This window comes from Cuculus canorus, chromosome 1, assembly GCF_017976375.1.
Source record: "Cuculus canorus isolate bCucCan1 chromosome 1, bCucCan1.pri, whole genome shotgun sequence".
Lineage (NCBI taxonomy): Eukaryota > Metazoa > Chordata > Aves > Cuculiformes > Cuculidae > Cuculus > Cuculus canorus.
Window position 1 is genome coordinate 29,426,294 of NC_071401.1, and position 19,149 is coordinate 29,445,442.

Here is a 19,149-nt window from a genome sequence, read left to right on the forward strand (position 1 = left end):
ATCATACTGCTCAGTCTTCATTCTAACCTCCCCTGGAAGCTGAGTTGTCATTCCCCTTGGAAATTCAGCCACAGGTGACACTCCAGATTTGGATGGCATCCTGCATACCCTGACCACTAGCAAAGGACAGTGCATACATCTAGAGAACTGATCCCCCTACTTCTAGTCAGGATGAAAAAGACCATCCACATTCTCATTAAGTTAAGAAGGGGACAGCACGCTTTCGTGACTTGAGGAATGATGAGAATGCTGTTGTCCAGCATAACCCAGTGACGGCACTATCTTGCAGTAAGCTTACATGGCAGCAAAATTTGTTCCTATATCCATGCTGATGCAGTATGTGGCTAAAGCAGGCCTGTGCTCCCTTGCTGGGAGAGACCCTCATGACTTGGAGTCAAATGGGGTCAAAGACAACCAGTGCCTTTAGCTGCAAAGCCCTGACCCACTCCCAAGGCATATTATGTTTTTACAGTGAATGGCATGGACCATACAGAAAGGACAGCATGATGCTGTATTTAAAACAAACAAACAAACAAACCCAAAAGGCTATTACAATCTTGAACACAATGTACCAGCATTAGTACCAAATCTTTCCTGCTTCACTTTGAGAACAGAATAGAATTCTGTTCGATATTTTGTCACATATTTTTCTAGAATGTGTCTATATACATAATTTATGTTTTCAATTTTTTTTTATCATAGCAAATGACTCCTTAAATTCTTTCTGGCATCATCCTACAGCAAGTCTAGAGCCTTTAGATCCACTGCACAAATCTCTACTGCCTGATCTAACAGAGCGTTAGCAATAGCAGTCTAACATCTGTTCACTAACATCTGTGGAGATGAGATACATAACTAGGCAGTGAAACAACAGGCAGCAAAAGGAAGCTTCTGATGGTAGGATTTTGCAGGTACTTGCTGTCAGAAGAAAGATCAGATGTGGAAAAGCTGGATCATGTTCCAGCTCTTGGATAAAAATCAGTGCTATCAGATGTAGACTTACATTCCTTTCTCACAGCCATAACCCCTTATGACCCTTTATCTCCAGCTCCTTGAAGCCTGGTCCTAATCAACAGTTCTTCATTCCAGCCTGTACTCCTTGTTTACTCCACACCAGACTTTAGCCCTTTAGTCTCTCAATAAAGTTCTGCTATTCTTGTATTGCCAAGCTCCATCTATCTCAGGCAGTTTCAGTCCCTTGCTGTTATTGCCCACTATCCCCACCTCTCTGTCTTACTAACAAGAGACCTATTACCCTTTTGTTATCAGTCTGCTGGTAAAAATAACAAACATAAAAGCTAATTGTTCTCCTTCTCATTCTTCCAATAGTTGACACGTACTACTCTGCTTGTTCCTGGTCTTATCTTCTCATCTTAGACTACTCATCTACTTTAAGATCCCTCAAGTCTTGATCATCTTTTGGACTTGTGCTGCCTGTCAGAGCAGTCTCTTACTCTCTCACTTTCTTTCTCTCCCACACCTTAATCTCCCAAAGCTTTCTCTCCACTTCCTGTTTCTTCTCAAAAAATTCTTCTTATCAACCTTCCATTAGCTCCAACTGCCAGCGTCATCCTGTTAAATGCTACTGAACTTGACACTCCTGGATACTATCTACACCACAGCAACAGCCAGGACCAGCTAACTCCTCCCTTTCTCTGAGCCCCTTCTTATAGGATTTGATTCAGACAGATTCCACCTCCATGCTGCTTATAACCACCAAAGACAGAGTGGTTCTAAAGACACACTAACCCATTCTGATGCTTGGACAGGTCAGGATATGCATCTCTCTAATAACAATCCCCGCTCAGCCCTTGGAACACCATAGAATCACAGAATAGCTGGTTGGAAGGGACCCTTGGAGGTCCTCTGGTCTAACCCTCTTGCTCAAGCAGGGTCACTTAAAGCCAGCTGCTCAAAACCATGTCCAGACAGCTTTTCAGTACCTCCAAAGAGGGAGTACCCAGAAACTCTCTGGGTAAGCTGTGCTGGTGTTCAGTAAAAGTTTTTACTGCTGTTCAGAGGAAATCTCCTGTGTTTGTGCCCACTGCCTCCACTTGCCCTGCAGATATCTATATACACTGATAAGATCACCCTGAGCCTTTTCTTCTCCAGGCTAAACAGCCCCAGCTCTCTCACTTCACCTCACCAGATTGTAAATAAACATATGAAAGAGGAATCAAGACCGGGTACTAAAACCAGGACCAGGCTGTCTGGGAGATGAAGGGCTGAAGGTATGAGACTGATGAACAGCAACACTGGAAGTCTGATGATGACCATTAATTCCATCTGACCCCTCTTCCTTCCTTATCTTCTCTTCTCTGCATGTCCTTCCTTCCACAAAAGTTTTATCTTCTTTACTAGTCACATGAACTGTGTGTGAGTGCATGCAAGTGTGGTGGCGTAAGCTGAGGACTGACAAGGGATGAAAAGCAGGGTGCGCAATTATAGAAGAAGTAGCTGACTGAGCAGACAAACCTATGGCAAACTCCTCCTAGAGCTTCAGTTGCATAGACTTTTTCTAGTTTACAATAGGGAATGCAGACTATTTTTACACAGGCAAGTTGGAGGACTAAGGTGCAGATTTTTGGAAAAACTATATAAACCCTCAGAGAAAGGCTGAGACCAGGGAAGGTCTGAATGATCACAGAATCATAGAATAGTTTGGGTTGGAAGAGACATTAAAGGTCACCTAGTTCCAACACCCCTACCACGGGCAGAGACACGTCCCACTAGATCAGGCTGCCCAAGGCCCCATCCAACCTGGCCTTGAACACCTCCAGGGATGGAGCATCCACAACTTCCCTGGGCAACCTGTGCCAGTGACTCACCACTCTCATGGTGAAGAAATTCCTCCTTATGTCCAGGTTGATGATGAAAGAAAAGAATGCAGGCCTGTTCTAAACCACAATAAACTGCTGAATTTGGCAACAGTTCTTTAAAGAACCTCCACACAGAGGTTACAAAACACAGTTTTACAAACTGAAAAGAAATCGATAGATTAAGCCAGGTTAAGTGAGAAGCCCACTGCTGACAGTCACATTCCTTGTGAATTTTATGTCTCTCCCACCTGGAGATTCTTAAAGAGGAATCTGCCATTGCTTTTCTTTACTTTTCAAATAAGATTTTCCAAAACCTCACCAGGTATCTCTCATGCCTAGAGATACCTGGTGTGTAAAACTGTTTCCTGAAGAGTTAAAACTAAATAATGGCACAAGAAATTGAGAAGAGATTTTACAGTAAGATAGAATGTTAAGCAACAACCTATGTTAAGCACTAGAACCATGTTACTGGCAATGTTACAAGCTATTTCTACGTATATTTTTCATAACACTGTTAATACTGAAATTTCACAGAGTGGTCAACAAGAATAAATCCACATAATAAGTATCAAGACAACTTTAGCTTCATAAATGTTAATACACTAAAAATTACTTCAGTCATTTACATTTTAATGATTATAATTAAGCAAGTTTTCTTTAGTGTGGGAAGTCAAAGATCCTTTAAACTTGGAAAGAGAAAAGGAGGTGTAAGTGTATAAACTAGCAGGACACATTCTGACTTTATCAAAAGCTTTATTTACTTACCACTGGCTTGGCTATTTTAGAAAGAAGTACTTCAAGTGCTTTTGTTTCTTCATCCTTTTCTTAAAAAACAAAATCAAAGCGAACAAAAAGTACCCGTGAATATTATTGACTTTATAGCAAAATTGCTCTCCAAATTAAACAATGCACATAGACTAAAACATATAAAATAGAACACATTGCCAGCTTCATTTAGAGCAACATAAAACCAAAAAAGCTTCCAAAGATGTTGTTCATACTGAACTATTTCTAAATCTGTTCTGTGATGTAATGGAGTACAGAAAGCCAGGTTATCTTTTATGAATGTATAACTTCAACCAAACCACTGCTCTGGAGAACTTAAGTTCTTGGCTGAGATACTCCCTATAGATTTCTCTTAGGATGTAGATGTAGTCAAGTTATAGTACTTATTTAATATGTTATTGCACATCAGGTAGAGGACTGATGGCAATACTGTTGGCCTCTGTCAACTGCAAGGGCAAAACCTTAGGCTTCAGCTACATCTCAGGGAAAGAATCTAAGGCAGTTTATTTCAGCTGAAGGTATAGCAGAGCTTTATAGAGGACTCAGTAAGTTTATAGCAAGCATTTCATGTACTTTATCTCACACAATATTAAAATTTTATTATCTCAATAGTGTAAGTAAAGGGGCTACTCAGTTTTGAAGGTATGCCTACGCATTTTTAATTCACTTATTCTGTCTTTAACTAAAAAGAAAAGAAAAGCAAACCTGATAAAATTCTTCAAAAAACACAACAAATCTGTTTCCAACTTAATATTTCTAAGTTTGTAACTAATTAAATGCCTTTCTGACTTCTGTTTATTGTCACAAGTCTAAGTCACAGTGCATAATTCTCAAAAACGTCTCCTGAAATAAATAATTCTGAAAAGTGGACTTCTCCATCTTTCACATTAAATACTTCTAAGGAATCATTAACACAGTTTTAATCCATGTAAGCGACAGTACATTTTATCACCCGTGTCTTGGTAACGTTAGCTCACAGATAAATACCAACTAACAGAAAGTAAACTGAAGCCAAGACAAACGTCACTCGGGAACTACAGTGACAAGTATTCGTTCAAGTTTGGAGCAACAGTCCCCAACTTCTGAATTCAGGTTGTATCTCAAATGCGTCACTTGATACAAAGCTTTCGCAGGGTACCGTCTGCGCGTTTTTAAACAGTTCTTTTAGGCTGTAATTTCCAGGTCTTAGTTAAGACATACTTTCTTCACACTCCTTTTGGTCTACAGCAATCTAATATTCATTGGCACAAAATCATCACCTCAAAGTAAAAATGAGTTGAGAAAATCATGGTTTCCCTTGGCATCACTAGTTACAGCTAGCTATTCTGAGAAAATTGTACTTGGCTGATGACAAGTCTTTGACATTGTGTTCTCAATCTGAAGTGTCATGCCAATGACCTGCAAGTTATATTGTGACACATTATCAGGTTCCACAATGAGTGTGAGACCAAGACTGAGTGAATTCAGTCCATTTATAAGATTCACAATCTTTCTGATGAAATAAAGGTATTATGAACAAACACATCCCCTATGGTAGTGTCTCAGAACACATGTACTCATGGGGACAGTGTGAGGACCAGTCCTTTTCTACAAAGCGCTTTGACTAACAAGTTGGTAGGGACAGGCATTATGTGAATTTCATATAACAACAGTATCTCTTTTACAAAATGTTCCTCCTCTAACAAGATGAACGCAGGTTTCCTGTACCAGACCGCTGGTTCTTTCCATGTTTTCTACAGTATCAAGCAGGCCATCAATATACAGTGATTCCTCAAAATGTAAGCACCAGTAACTCTGGACAAAAGCACAGATTTTTCTTTAAGCAGTGTTATGAAGTATGCCTCAGAAGATTTGCTCAAATCTACATGGAGACTTGTGTGTCAGTAGTTACGTTCTCTTAAGCCCACTGTTCCAATGTCTGGAGCAGGCTGACTGTCATTAACTCAATTCTGTGTAAGTCAAGGCAGTTATGAGCTACTACTTAACTTCAAGACTGTCAAAACCTGGTGTTCTATCTAAAAATGCTACGCCAAGTCAGACATGGGACTTGCATTATACACGCATACACACAAGTTAACACTTACCTTCTACTTCTGCGTCTGTCTGAGAATTGCTTTTTCCTTTACCCAGAGACTTGCTTTTGGTAGAACCTGTGCTTATACCACCCGCATCCTGTCCTTTTGTAAGTCCATTGTGTTCACTTGTAGGAGAAGGACATTTCTGAGGAGATGATGGAGGACTGTTCAACTTATCCTTCTGAGTTCCATGACGATCTTTTAATTTTTTTTGCAACCTTTCGTATGTTTTACTAGACCTTTCATCTCTGAAGTTGGATCTTCCATGAGCAGGCAGAGTATCTAAATGAAAGTAAAGAAAAAAAAATTAAAAGTAACCACTAAGAACTTAATGTAATGCAATATCTACTTAAAAATGCAATATGCATTCAGTGCATGCTTGCACGTAAAATTACATCTCTATTGTCATTGGAAAACTGAAGTGTCCAGTAGATAAACTAATACACACTAACTGGACATTAACAACGTGTAAGAAAGTGTAATCTTTCCTTCCCACATCTTTTTTCTACTTAAAAACTACTCTTAAAATGTTTCTACAATCTTCCTTAAGCTACAAGGTACAGGACAAAGTATACACAGAAAAAACTTGCTACTTTATTACATGGGAGGAGATTTGCTCTAATACTGAATAAAAATTACATAAGTTTTAAGTTTTGTTATGCAATCAGAGCCGTATTTAATGGTGCTTCAGCAGAAATCAACTGGGAAAGAAAACCACAAAAGCAAAGGGCAACTGAAAGGCACTAAAACGACAGTAAACTAAGACTGAAGATTGTATGACTAGGTCTTGTAAGTACTCAGTCCCATATCTAAGTCAGAACATGCCTATGGAACAAACTCTGTACTGGACTAATGAAAAAAATTAAACCTGCAGATTGGTGAACTCTTCTATCCAATTCTAACACTTCTATCCATTTCACCTTTATGCTTAGAAACAGCTTAATGACTCAAGACTTTAAAACAGTGCACCACACAGCACCAACACAGCACCAACTCTTTCCTCGGTGTAACTCTATCTCCGATGAATGATGAAAGCTTTCAAAAAATGACATCCTTCAAAACAAGCAAAGAATTTGTCCATTTTCAGCTGGGTCACTTGGTATGAAGAATGAAATTCATTACTTTTTAATCCTTATGTGCTAGAAGTACAGAAAACAAAATCAAATAAAATCTTCCTTGCAAGAAAGGCAAAATTAAAGAACTAGAGAACTTGCAGAAGTTTCTGGTTTGTTTACTTCAGCTTAATTCCCAGAAAATTTGACAGAGGACTACTTAGATAAGCTATGACTACTTAGAAATTTGATTTTCACTGTCATTAGAGACTTAGGTGTTCTTGTTAGACAACTACCACACTGGAAGTACTTATGGTTCCCCCCTTCCTCTTAAATTTACCCGTGTTCAGTTTTGGGCCCCTCACTACAAGAAGGACACAGAGATCCTGAGAGTGTGCAAAGAAGTGCAACAATGCTGGTGAAGGGGCTGGAGAACTAGTCTTGTGAGGAGCAACTGAGAAAGCTGAGGCTCTTTAGCCTGGAGAAAAGGAGGCTGACAGGAGACCTTATCACTGCCTACAACTACCTGGGAGTTGGGAGTGGTGCTGGTCTGTTCTCCCAAGTAACAAGCAATAGGAAGAGAGGAAATGGTCTCAAGTTGTACCAACCAGGGGAGGTTTAGACTGGTTATTAGAAAATATTATTTCACTGAAATGGTTGTCAAGTACTGGCACAGGCTGCCCAGAGAAGTGGTTGATTCATCATCCCTAGAGGTATCTAAAAGATGTGCAGATGTGGTGCTTAGGGACATGGTTTAGAATTTGACAGTGTTAGATTTATGGCCAAAAGTTTTTTTCCAATGTAAACAATTCTGTGAAATTCAGGTTGCTCATATATGAGGCTTACTGTGGGCTTTGACTTCTGAAAGCCATGGTGGAAGTCAGTCATAACTGAATATTAACTCTGCAGCAAATATGAAACAACTTAAAGCATCTCTAACTCCTTAAATCCAAGGGCATCTTATCTGTATATTTAAAACAAAGCAAAACCAAAGAATCTCACTTTATCAATTGTTTTACATTAGCAGTTTAGAAAATTATACTGCTCCTATATGAAGGGATACAATCTAGCACCAAAAATCTAAAAAATACTAATGTATTAACAAGTATCCTTTCTCTTTTATGCATTTAATTATCACGCTCTGATCTCTTAATTTAGCAAACTAAAAGCAAACAACTGCCATCTACAGGAAACCAAGAAATTAATAAAACTAGAAATAAGCATCCAAAGAGCATCTAATAATGTACTGTTATCAAAGCAGTGCAAGGAAGAAATACAACTTAAAAATACAGAAACACTAAGAATTCCAGGAAGATCAAGACACTGGTATATTTTTTCCTGACAGCTTTGAACATCATGACTATTTAAGCACGGTGACTATATGGAGGACATTTTTTGATGATTTCACTTGTATCAGAAAATGCTGAGAATGTACACATCAACAGCCATGACAAAGTTGTAATTAGTCTCCCTCTTCATAGCTTCTAGCTTCTTTCTCTAAAAGGAGCAACCTGGCATTGCTCTCCGAAAGTCTTTCAAGGTCAGTACTTGCCTTGCAGCTGAAGCTTATCTAAAGAAAAGCAAGTCTACTACAAATGTAAATATTAACCTAGCAATGCAACCACTGAGTCAGTAGACACACACACATTTTGCCATTTAACAGTATTAAAGACAGATGTCAATAGTACTACCAAAGACTGCTTCAACCACAATATTAAGTTTAGGTTGATGGCACCTGGTTACTCAAGTTGGACTTCAATACAGACATCGGACTAAATGTGCACAGTATTATGAAAAACAGCAAACATTTTTTCATAATCAATACTAAGAACTCCTGTTTCATGCTTCAAACAAGATACTTGCAAGATATGATATCTCAGAACAGGGCTCAGGTTTTAATGCTCAATCTCAGGGGAAGGGATCAGCTGAATCATTACAAACACTTCCCGGGCTTTCCTGTGCAAATCTACAACTTATATACACAAGAAATAAACTGTATGTTTAATGGATGACTGAATAGACAAGTCACATTAATTAGAAGAACTTCTGAATAATAAGCTTCAGTAAAAACAAGACTAGTATCCTTCTAAATCTATTGTGTACAGCTCCCACTCAAGCTATAAATTTTGCTTGACAAAGCCCGTACCTCAGCATCACAGATAGTGATGCAGTGTATCATTACCAATGACAGAACTCACCATATTTGATAAGCTACTTACCCAGATCCCCATACATTTGTGAGGTGTGATACTGTGGAATGTACTGTGTTGGTATGTCACTGGCTCCGCTCACAGGTGAGTATATATGACGCGGTGGAGGGGGTATTATGGCTGGAAGAGGAAGGAAGCCAGGCAGTGGGGGATGTGGAGGCCTGTGTATCACTGCATGACCACCAGGATGGAATTCTGGAGCCTGGGGAACCACCATAACCCTTCGAACACCGTTATCCTCAATAACCTGTACAGTGAGAGACATTGCACACCAAAACCAAGAAATGTTTAGTAACAAGCGAAAGAACGAACATGTTTAGAATGACAGTCTGAAAGGTATGTTTCTATAGATATTTCAATAAAACTCAGCAAAGGTAAAACTCTACGTTTGAGAAAAGGAAAACACAGGAGCCTAAGAAAAACCAGGACAATTAAAGGGTTATCTATTTTAAGTGTATTAACTACAACAATGCCAGTAATTTCTCAATGTGAATGGGAAAAGTATTGTACAGCCAGATTTTTTTTTAAACAATCTTATAAAGAATCTGGCATATTTATGGCATGAGCCCAGCTTGTCTCCAGGGTCCTGTTTCCATCCTCATTCACACTGCTTGTACGCTACACTGGTCCATGGATTTGTTCTACTTCTCCCTGGAAGTGACTTGCTAGTTTTTTTCCTTTAAGAAGGTGATGCAGATGGTGGTTGCCGTGTACCAACAGATGCAGTATGGGAAGCGCCTCGCGGTTAGAGCAAAGACCAGTCCCCACTGTGACTTTTTTCTCTCCATTTATGCAGCGTGAGGTCTGTTCGCCCAGCAAGTTGGTCATCAGCTGGATCAGAAACACGGGTCTCTCCCTGATGCACATCACAGACAGCAAAAACTGCCATTGTGATCCTCTTGTGATGTTGGTAACACTAGTGGTAAATTCACAATTAAACATGACTGTTGATAATATCTAGAAATGTTCTTGGCATAATTTGACTTGCATGTATTGTGGTGTCCAATAACCTTAAGAGTCTGGATGTGAATAAATTGTTCTCCACTTCCTAGGAAAATGCTGTAAATTAATGTCACAGTGAGGATTGCAATGTAAACAGAAAAGGAGAAGAACAGAATCTGGAATACCATGAGCATATTCAAAAGCAGGGGACGAGACAACCCTATGACCTAAGTTTTCACTGATATTTGAAATCAGGTAGGGACATGTACATGTAGACCAATGAGTAACCTGATGTGACAGGAGCAGATCAATAGATCAAAGCACTTAATGCCAAGCTGCTTTCACCTCCACTGTTTTAAGCTTAAGAGAATTATGCTTGGCTATATTTAGTCCCACGATCTGGTGTGAACACTTACACTGGATACATGACAATAAGCTGTCTGAAATCAATCATTGGGTTTTTAAAGTACTTCTGGCTAGGGCCTGGTGTGCACCTGGTACATCTGGAATGGAGCTTCTGCTTTTGTTTTCTCTGACAGTAATCTAACTTGCACACCCCAAAATTATCCTGCTGGCCAAATCAATACAAGGTAAGTAAGCATGGCCTAGGAAACTGTTTCAGAACTTTGATGCCATACTGAGGCAGACAGTTTTGTAGACAAAGCTGTGTGCTTCTGGTATAATGGTAAAAGGAGGATCTTTATACACAAGCAATGACATTCAAAATACGTAAAAATATGTACACAGTGGAGCTGATCTCATCTTTCTTACATAAATACGGTGCTGGAAATTAATACAAATGACCTAAGTGAAGATGGCTTTAAAACACATACATATCATATGACTTTAAAAAAATGGGCTATTTTCAGAAATTATCCCTTAGCATGAAAGAATAATTCTACTAAAGAGAACATTCTTCATATCTGTGCAACCATAGCTGTGTGGTATCTAAAAGCACGATATATTAAGAGCAGTAAATATGACTAGAATTGCTTTCCAATGAAATTTTCTAAACACTGAAACACAGTTTTAATTATTTGAGTCCTATTTGCTTACACACTTAAAAAATATTGCAATTTATTATGATTTTATAGCAGATCATGTAGGAAGCAGCTTCCATAAACAATAAGCTACTTAGTTTATAATTTATTTGTTTCTTGGGTCTGCTGATAGTCTAAGTATTCAGAAATAGATACTAAATTCATAGCAACAGGGACCTTAAGTTCAATAGTGTAAAATGAAAAGAGCCTGACAGGTCTGTAACTGTGCCTCCACATCAAACAACTCCTCAACGGTAGACCTCTACTAAGCTACTACCCACATAAAAACCCTCCAAAAATCAGTCAGAGCATCATGTCAAGTACATAATCTTAAATTAAAAAAAAGCAAACAAGCTATTATCCTAATTCTGCTAGCAAAACACATAGTTCTGGCATAGGCTTGTTTGGCAGAGTGAACCAACCAAACAGCACTGGAAAATTCACTACAGACAGAGAATTTAGACAGCTTAGAAAGGATGAAGGAAGTTGGGCTTTCTTTCAGCATTTTAGAACTACAGTTCCAAAAGAAGAGGAAGCGAAAATTAAATAAACTTATGAATTGCTTTTTATTTATGTGATATAAGAAAAATAAACATGCTTTACTCTGTAGTTATCCCCAACTTCCAAGAGAGGACAGTACGCTCTGTCACTGCCAAACAGGAATTGAAACAAGCAGAGGCATAACAGAACTAAATGAAAATGGATAGACAAAGGATGGTTATGCTGAAGTTATTCTGCCAGGCTGATGACTTTAGACATTTAGATGGCTTCCAATTTCTCTCAAAATATATCTGCAGTTGCAGATGTCTGAAAACATACCATGCCTGAAGAAACCATGCAAGTTACTTTGCTGGGACTACATTAAGCCTGGGATAACTCTCTGCTTGATTGTGTTAGACTTTCCTGTTTGCAAGACGACTATTAAATCTTCTGGCTTGTAACAGGAACTTTCATCATAAACCACAACGGCCAGTAATGTTTTTTCAGCAGTAAATACTTCAGAAGCCTTATAAACGACAGGGTTTTTTTGGGCTATGACACTTCTACTCAGATGAAAACAGCAGACATGAGCTCATTCCACCTGCACTCTGAGCTTGATAGATTCGAGGCACCTTCAGTTCAAAAGTCAGAGCTCTGTGTTAGCACAACACTTGCTTGCACTAACAAGCTCCAGTGAAAGGCTGAGGAGTGTGCCCCAGGGAGGCTCAGTCCTTCAGCCTGTCTGCTGCAAGCTGTCCTCAGTGGAAGGCTAAATTCCATTCATAAAGATTATTCAAATTGTTGCAGGTTACACAACTTTTTAAACATAAGTACTTCATCAACTGAAATTAAGTAATCAATAGATATGGTAAAACTTTGAATTTCAATTATCTAAAAAATTCTTTCAGTTCAGTTCTTAAAAAAATTAATTCTAAGAGGAATTAGGACTTTTTATTATGACCCAACCACAAATCGACTTTCATGATTATTTTTAATTCACGTTTCTTCTGCCTGTCTGGGAATTCAGCTGTGAAGGAAATAGGAATCAACTCAGCCAACTTCCCAACAGCTGGAAGGTAAAACCGTGGTGACCCCATGTATTATTTTCCTAACCTAAGAGCATTTTTTTTTGCTAGAGGACAATTTTTTTATGCAGTTCAGAAAATTAGTCCAACATCTGCTAGACACTGTGGGTTTTTTTTAAATTGCATTTTACAGGTTGTATCTCTTCTCAGCTTATGGGATGCACCATGGGATGCATGCTGAGTCAGAGGGAGACTGGTCACGACAACAGAATGTTGTCAGAAAAGACATACATTATGGAGAGCGGCAGTCATCTGGTCTAACTTCCAAGTCTGACCTACTGACTTAGGCTTGTTTAATAGATGAGGGAAACAAAGAGACACCATCTAGAAGGCCACAAATCTCATTATAATACAAGTGCCTAAAATAGTCAATAGGAATCATCCCTTTAATCTGCTTTAAAGGATGTCCAGGTTATTTACACATTTAATTGACACATTTAATTTTCAGGCATCTAAATGAGGAATCCTAGACATTAGGGAGAATTTCTTCACCATGAGAGTGGTGAGACACTGGAACAGGTTGCCCAAGGAGGCTGTGGATGCCTCATCCCTGGAGGTGTTCAAGGCCAGGTTGGATGGGGCCTTGGGCAGCCTGATTTAGTGGGATGTCCCTGCCCATGGCACAGGGGTTGGAACTAGACGATCTTTAAGGTTTCTTCTAACCCTAACTACACTATGATACTATGAATCAGACAGCAGTGAGAAAATCAGAGCCCCATTTTAAGATAAGCTGTGGAAACATGTATTATATGATAATTTATTCGCCATCAACAGCTGACATTTTTTCCATATTGTTTGCTACACTTTTTATAACTGATTTGTTTTATTCTTACCTGCAAGGAACTTTGCTATATGAACTACGTACATACATAAAATTACATTGGTGCCAGGAGAAAATATCCGCTAAACCAGAATTCAGAATAGGTCCTGCACAATGAGCTATTTGGGTCATGATTGTATTTTATGCTCAGAAGGCACTGAGTACATTAGGATCCTGAACTCATAAAGCTACTGTGCTTGTTATTGTCATATAAGTAGTTAATATATAACTAAACAGGCACACATACAGCATGACAAGGCTCCCATCACAGAGATACTGCAGGATTTCCCCCCTTACTTACTTGCTTGCTTGACCACAGTGACTTTGAAACTTGACAGATTTTGGTTCTACTCCCATGATTTGCATGAAAAGAAATAAAATAAGAATGAGATGAAGAGACATACCTGTGGGGCATATCCAGGAGGCACATAAATAGTAGGCACTGAACCATTTGGGGACATCATTGGAACCTGAGCAGGACCTAAATGGGTTACAGAAATATTCAGTACAGCAGCATTTAAAAGTCTGAGAAAGTTCAAAGAACATACTGAGCTGGAAAGTCCCTGGGAAAAATATACAAGATAACATGGATAAACAAAGGCAATGAACTGCGCAGATGAAATTATAGCAAAGGGCACTCTTAGAAACCTAAGAAACAGTTAGAAATAAAAAAACCAGAAACAACATTTAAAAAAAATCACCAGCAGATATTTTCCCTTCCCCTTCTCTGTCAGTAAGCTCACAGAAGAGCTCGTGTCAAAACTGCTTAACAAGTGACAAGTGAAGAAGTGTCTCAAGATGAAAAGACCGTAGAAGAAAACAAAAAATCGTATTGGAAATAAATTGCTGAAACCATGTACCATTCAGCTAAGAGTTTTAAAGAAAATTACTTATAAAAATGCTGCTCTGTATCACCTCAAGTGGTCTCAGTACCACAGGAGTGGGAGGCAGCAAACAGGATGCTAACTTAAGTTCCCAGGGGAAAGCCAATGCATTACAAACCAACGAGTCTACTCCTACTAATGGGAAAAGTCGTGATCCCATAATGACCCTTGTACCATGCAAAACAGAAAGAACAGAGTTCACAGACACTTAGATAAACATGAAACAACAGGGGTGTGTTAAGGTATCATTTATAGATAAAGTACTGACTGGAACACATGATACTTCCAAAGGCCACAGGGATGCTGTGACATACTTGGATTTTCCAAAAGCTTTTGACAGCGCCTCTCCAAGACCCCTATGGAAGTAATGCTGCCTTTGCTTAAAACGGGAAAAGGGCGTCTCATGAATAACTAAACAGCTTGAGAACAGGAAACAAAGAGAAGTAATTTATCAGCTTTCAAAGTGCCAGTAGTGGTCAAAGAAGTCTCACAGGCATGCAGAGAAGAACCTGTTCAATGTATTAACAAAACTTCTGGAAAAGGAAATGAACAGACAGGTGATAAACTTTCGGTATGGTCTCAGAGAGCTGCAAAGGATCCCACCGTATTCAATGATCAGATGATAAAAAAGCAGAAGAAATAGTGTTCATAAGTATAAAGTACCTGGACAATATCAAATGTGTTTATTATACAGTGATAAGCCACAAATTAGTTGTAAATAAACAGACTATGGAGTTACTACATATATGTCTAAGGAAACACCAGCTGAGCATTGTTCAGTGGCATTTGCAGAAAGAACAAGAACATTAAAAATCATTAGGAACAGAACAGAGAACAAGCAAAAAACGTTGTTATGCTCCGCTATAAATTCACGCTGTACCTCAATACTTTGTGCAGTGTTTGTCTCCACCTTTCAAAAAGAACATGCAGAACTAGAAAAAGACAAAAAAAAAGAAAAAAAAAGCGAGAAGTTTACAGTGGCTTTCCACCTGTCTATCAGGAAAGATTAAAGAGACCAGGATTCTTCCACATGAAGATGGTTAAAATATAAAAGGGCTGGCAGCAGAGAAACAGTAGAAGACCTATAAAAAATTAAACAGAGAGGGGCTATCCATTAGGAGCTGTAAAAATATAATATTACTTTAGGTTCAGAAAAATAGAAGCCAGAAAGTTATTTCTACACACCTGCCTTATCCATGTGCTCTCCCCTTTAGTATTTCATACTGGCATCTATCAGAGCAAGCACACTGGCACAGGCTTCAAGAGGGAATGCCTACAGACATCCTTACATTCTTGTGTTTAAAAAACAGAAGGCAACAATTGTTGTAGTTTAATTATTACAGAAAAACTGAAACGCAACATAATCCAACCAGGTTTTATGGCAAGTTCATAAAGCCGGGATTCAGATGCTCCATGCTGCATTCTCCAAATTTCCAATTCAGTGTAGTGAAGCTGCCAAAAGCACCAACACAACTCTTAGAGAAGTTTCTATAATACTTCTAAAAGGGCATTCATAGTTGCACATTAATGTTTTATAAACACAGTTAAGATCTGCAAATGGAAAGTACTGAGTAAATGCAAAGTACAGCATATAAGATTAGCATACCTCATTCTGATAAATGTGAACTTGACAGAAAGGTAAAGATAACTATATCCAGATGCCAAGAGCAGGGGAAAAGGAACAAAACGCATTCTTTAAAAAAGTAGTATGTAATCCAACTTGATTACATATACTATAGAGACTTCTTCAGAATAAGATACAGAAGTTTTTAAATGTATTACCTAAAAAGAATCACGGTTTTATTCTTGACAGAATGTTAACCCATACCTGCGCCAAAGGGAAGAAGAGATGTTTTAAGGTATTAATTGAAAGACTGTCTGAACTGTGCAGCAGTAAAGAACGTAAAGCCTATAGTAAGCTACAAATTCAGAATTGAACCTCCTTCAGGCCCCTTTGCTCAGTTGAAAATGTTTCAGATTCTCCTGAGTATGAAGTACTAAAAAGAAATCAAAGTGAAGTGAAGTGAAGTGAAGTGAAGTGAAAGCAGTAAAAGAGAAGCTGAAAAAGTGCTATAGAGCATTAGCTTAAAATAAATGCAAAAAAGTCAACAGGAGTGTATTTATTGTAATTTGCCATTCAGCCCCTCCCTGGAAGCGTTCAAGGTCAGGTTGGACGGGACCTTGAACAGCCTGATCTAGTGGGAGGTGTCCCTGCCCATTGCAGGGGGGTTGGAACTGTATGATCTTTAAGGTCCCTTCCAACCTAAGCCATTCTCTGATTCTGTGATTCAAATAAGGGTTTACATTCTTACACGAGAGGGTGGATTTTACACAGCTTGTATCTTGCGCTGCTTACTTATAGTTTTCCATAATGAATACAAAACACTGACACTTGTACTAAACCCGCAATTTTAAACTATATAAGTTTCAGGTAAATTGAGCATTGAGACCACAGCTACTTGAACTTTTTACAGCAAAAGTAATGACCTCAGGGGATAAAGAAACTTTAACCTCAACAGCTCATTTTGGTGGGTATCTCTAATTGGGTTTGGCTATTTTGTTTTGTTTTGCTTTAGATGTCTAAAGAATATTGTTTAGCAGCCTTTTTAAAACTTACTTAGTGCTTTCACCTCTCTAACAAACAAAAAAAGCAGTGATCTCCAATCCAGCACAACCACTGATCCACAAAACTATATTCACTATCCCCATAACCTGGTGGTCACAAAAATAAGGACATAAAGGCAATGTAGGAAACGGAAAAAGTATTGCAGTGCTGGAATAGAGTCAAATTGCCAGTTTGAAAACTTGCATCCCATCTTTAGTGCTTTAAAGTTCCAGAATTCATAAAAATATATTTTTAATAGGCAAGATGTAAGGGTGAACTCTAATTTACTTCTGATTAGATTTCTAGGTGGCTATGGAATGAAGTTAGATTGCAGAGGGATATTCAAGAAAATAGAACGCATAGAAAAAAAATGTGGTAGACTATATATTTTAATGAGCACAGGGTCTTTACAGTGAAATTACTGATTTCTTGACAGAAAGCACATTACTAACTGTAGAAATTTAAAAAAGCTTTCCTGTATCTAAAGGCAAAATGCTAATATGCTATAAAATAGGTTGTTTTTTTTTTCATTTTAATAACTACTAATGCGAAGGTCTTCGCTCTACTTCAGTGAAACACGCTGCAAGAGGAATTTTCATGCTTTTAGGTATTGGCTAGACTGGTGCATGACAAAGCCAGTGTCTTTTACCATAAGGCAAGACTGAGTAAAGAGGATCAGCAAACAGCAGCATCAGGAATTTGTGTTAAAACAAACATCTGACTTTCTATACCGCATATAAATGTAATTGACTTTGCCCAAATCCCTCTATTATAAACGTTGATGACTTGACCATTGTAAGGGGGGGGTGTGTGTGTATCTCTAATTTTCTATATACACTTCCAGGTACACAAGTTTACTTATATTAGCAGTGCAAAAGTAGTACTGTGGGAGACAAAACAAACGTACAGCCTTGTTTTATATTTTATTCTTGAAAAATGACTCATCTAACACAGTAAGGGTTTATTTAACTCAACTGAACCCCAGTAACAGATGTTTTGCCTCACTTTCAGTTTATTATTGTCCTGAAATTTGCCATTTCACTATTACGAAAGAGAACACTTGAAAAACATTTCTATGCAAGCATTCTGCCCTACGTTTAAAAAAACCCAAACAATCATGGTGCCTGTCGAGGATCAAATAAAGCTCTGGATGCGTGTCAAGGATCACCGAAAGCTCAGGACGCATGTCAAGGATTGCATGAAACTTGGAATGCATGTTGAGGATCGCATAAAGTTTGAGATGCGTTTCAGGGACCGCATAAAGCTCAAGATGTGTTTTGAAGACCGTATAAAGTTCAGGATGCATGTCGAGGATCACATAAAGCTCAGGACACGTGTCAAGGATCACATAAAGCTCGAGATGCGAGTTGAGGACAACATAAAGCTTCAGATGTGTGTCAAGGATCATATAAAGCTCTGGATGCTTGTCAAGGATCACATAAAGCTCGAGATGCAAGTCGAGGAACACATAAAGCTCAGGATACGTGTCAAGGATCGCATAAAGCTCAGGAAGTGTGTCAAGGATCGCATGAAGCTCGGGATGCATGTCTTGGACTACAGAAAGCTCATGATGTGTGTCAAGGATTGCATAAAGCTTGGTATGCCTGTAAAGGACCACATAAAGCTCAGGATGTGTGTCGAGGACCACATGAAGCTCCAGATGCATGTCAAGGACCGCATGAAGCTTGGGACGCATGTCTTGGATTACAGAAAGCTCATGATGTGTGTCAAGGATTGCATAAAGCTCGGTATGCCTGTCAAGGGCCACATAAAGCTTCGGGTGCATGTCTTGGATCATAGAAAGCTCAGGATGCGTGTTGAGGACCACATGAAGCTCAGGATGCGTGTCAAGGATCGCGTGAAGCTTGGGATGCATGTCTTGGGTTATAGAAAGCTCACAATGCGTGTCAAGCATCATATAAAGCTCGGGATGTGTGTCAGGAATCACAGAAAGCTCGGGACGTGTGTCAAGGATCGCATAAAGCTTGGGATGTGTGTCGAGGATCGCCTAAAGCTCGGGACGCGTGTCAGGGACCGCACACCGCTCGGGACGCGAGTCCGAGGCAGGAACGGCCCCCGCTCCGGCGCGGGGAGGCACCGGCGGGTCCCTCGGGCTCCTCCCCGCGCCCATCGCGGCCCCATCGCGGCGCAGCAGCGCCGGCCCGGCCCGAGGGGCTGCGGACTCGCTGCGGACCCCCACCCCACCGCCCTACGCCCCGCAGTCCTTACCGCTCATGTCGGCCCGGGCGAGGCTGCTCCGCCCGCTCCGCCCGCCCCGCCCCGCCCGCCGCAGCCGCAGCTCGGATCCTCATCAATGCCATTAAGTCAGAAAGGATAACCCCGGCGCGAGG

The 19,149-nt window shown here is 39.5% G+C and overlaps 1 protein-coding gene across 3 annotated transcripts in view; it reads right to left on the reverse strand.

Annotated features, from left to right (window-relative positions):
- The window catches only part of FNDC3A (fibronectin type III domain containing 3A), a 124,992-nt gene that overhangs the window by 43,548 nt on the left and 62,295 nt on the right, over positions 1-19,149 (reverse strand). For 2 of the 3 annotated variants that reach the window (XM_054058764.1, XM_054058754.1), the window contains exons 4-7: positions 13,714-13,790; positions 8,952-9,189; positions 5,690-5,962; positions 3,585-3,643 (exon numbers count right to left, since the gene is read on the reverse strand). In XM_054058764.1, coding sequence (XP_053914739.1) covers positions 3,585-3,643; positions 5,690-5,962; positions 8,952-9,189; positions 13,714-13,790 — 647 coding nt within the window. Of the gene's footprint in view, positions 1-3,584; positions 3,644-5,689; positions 5,963-8,951; positions 9,190-13,713; positions 13,791-19,027; positions 19,050-19,149 lie in introns of those variants that run through there. The other variant, XM_054058772.1, reaches the window with a different exon arrangement.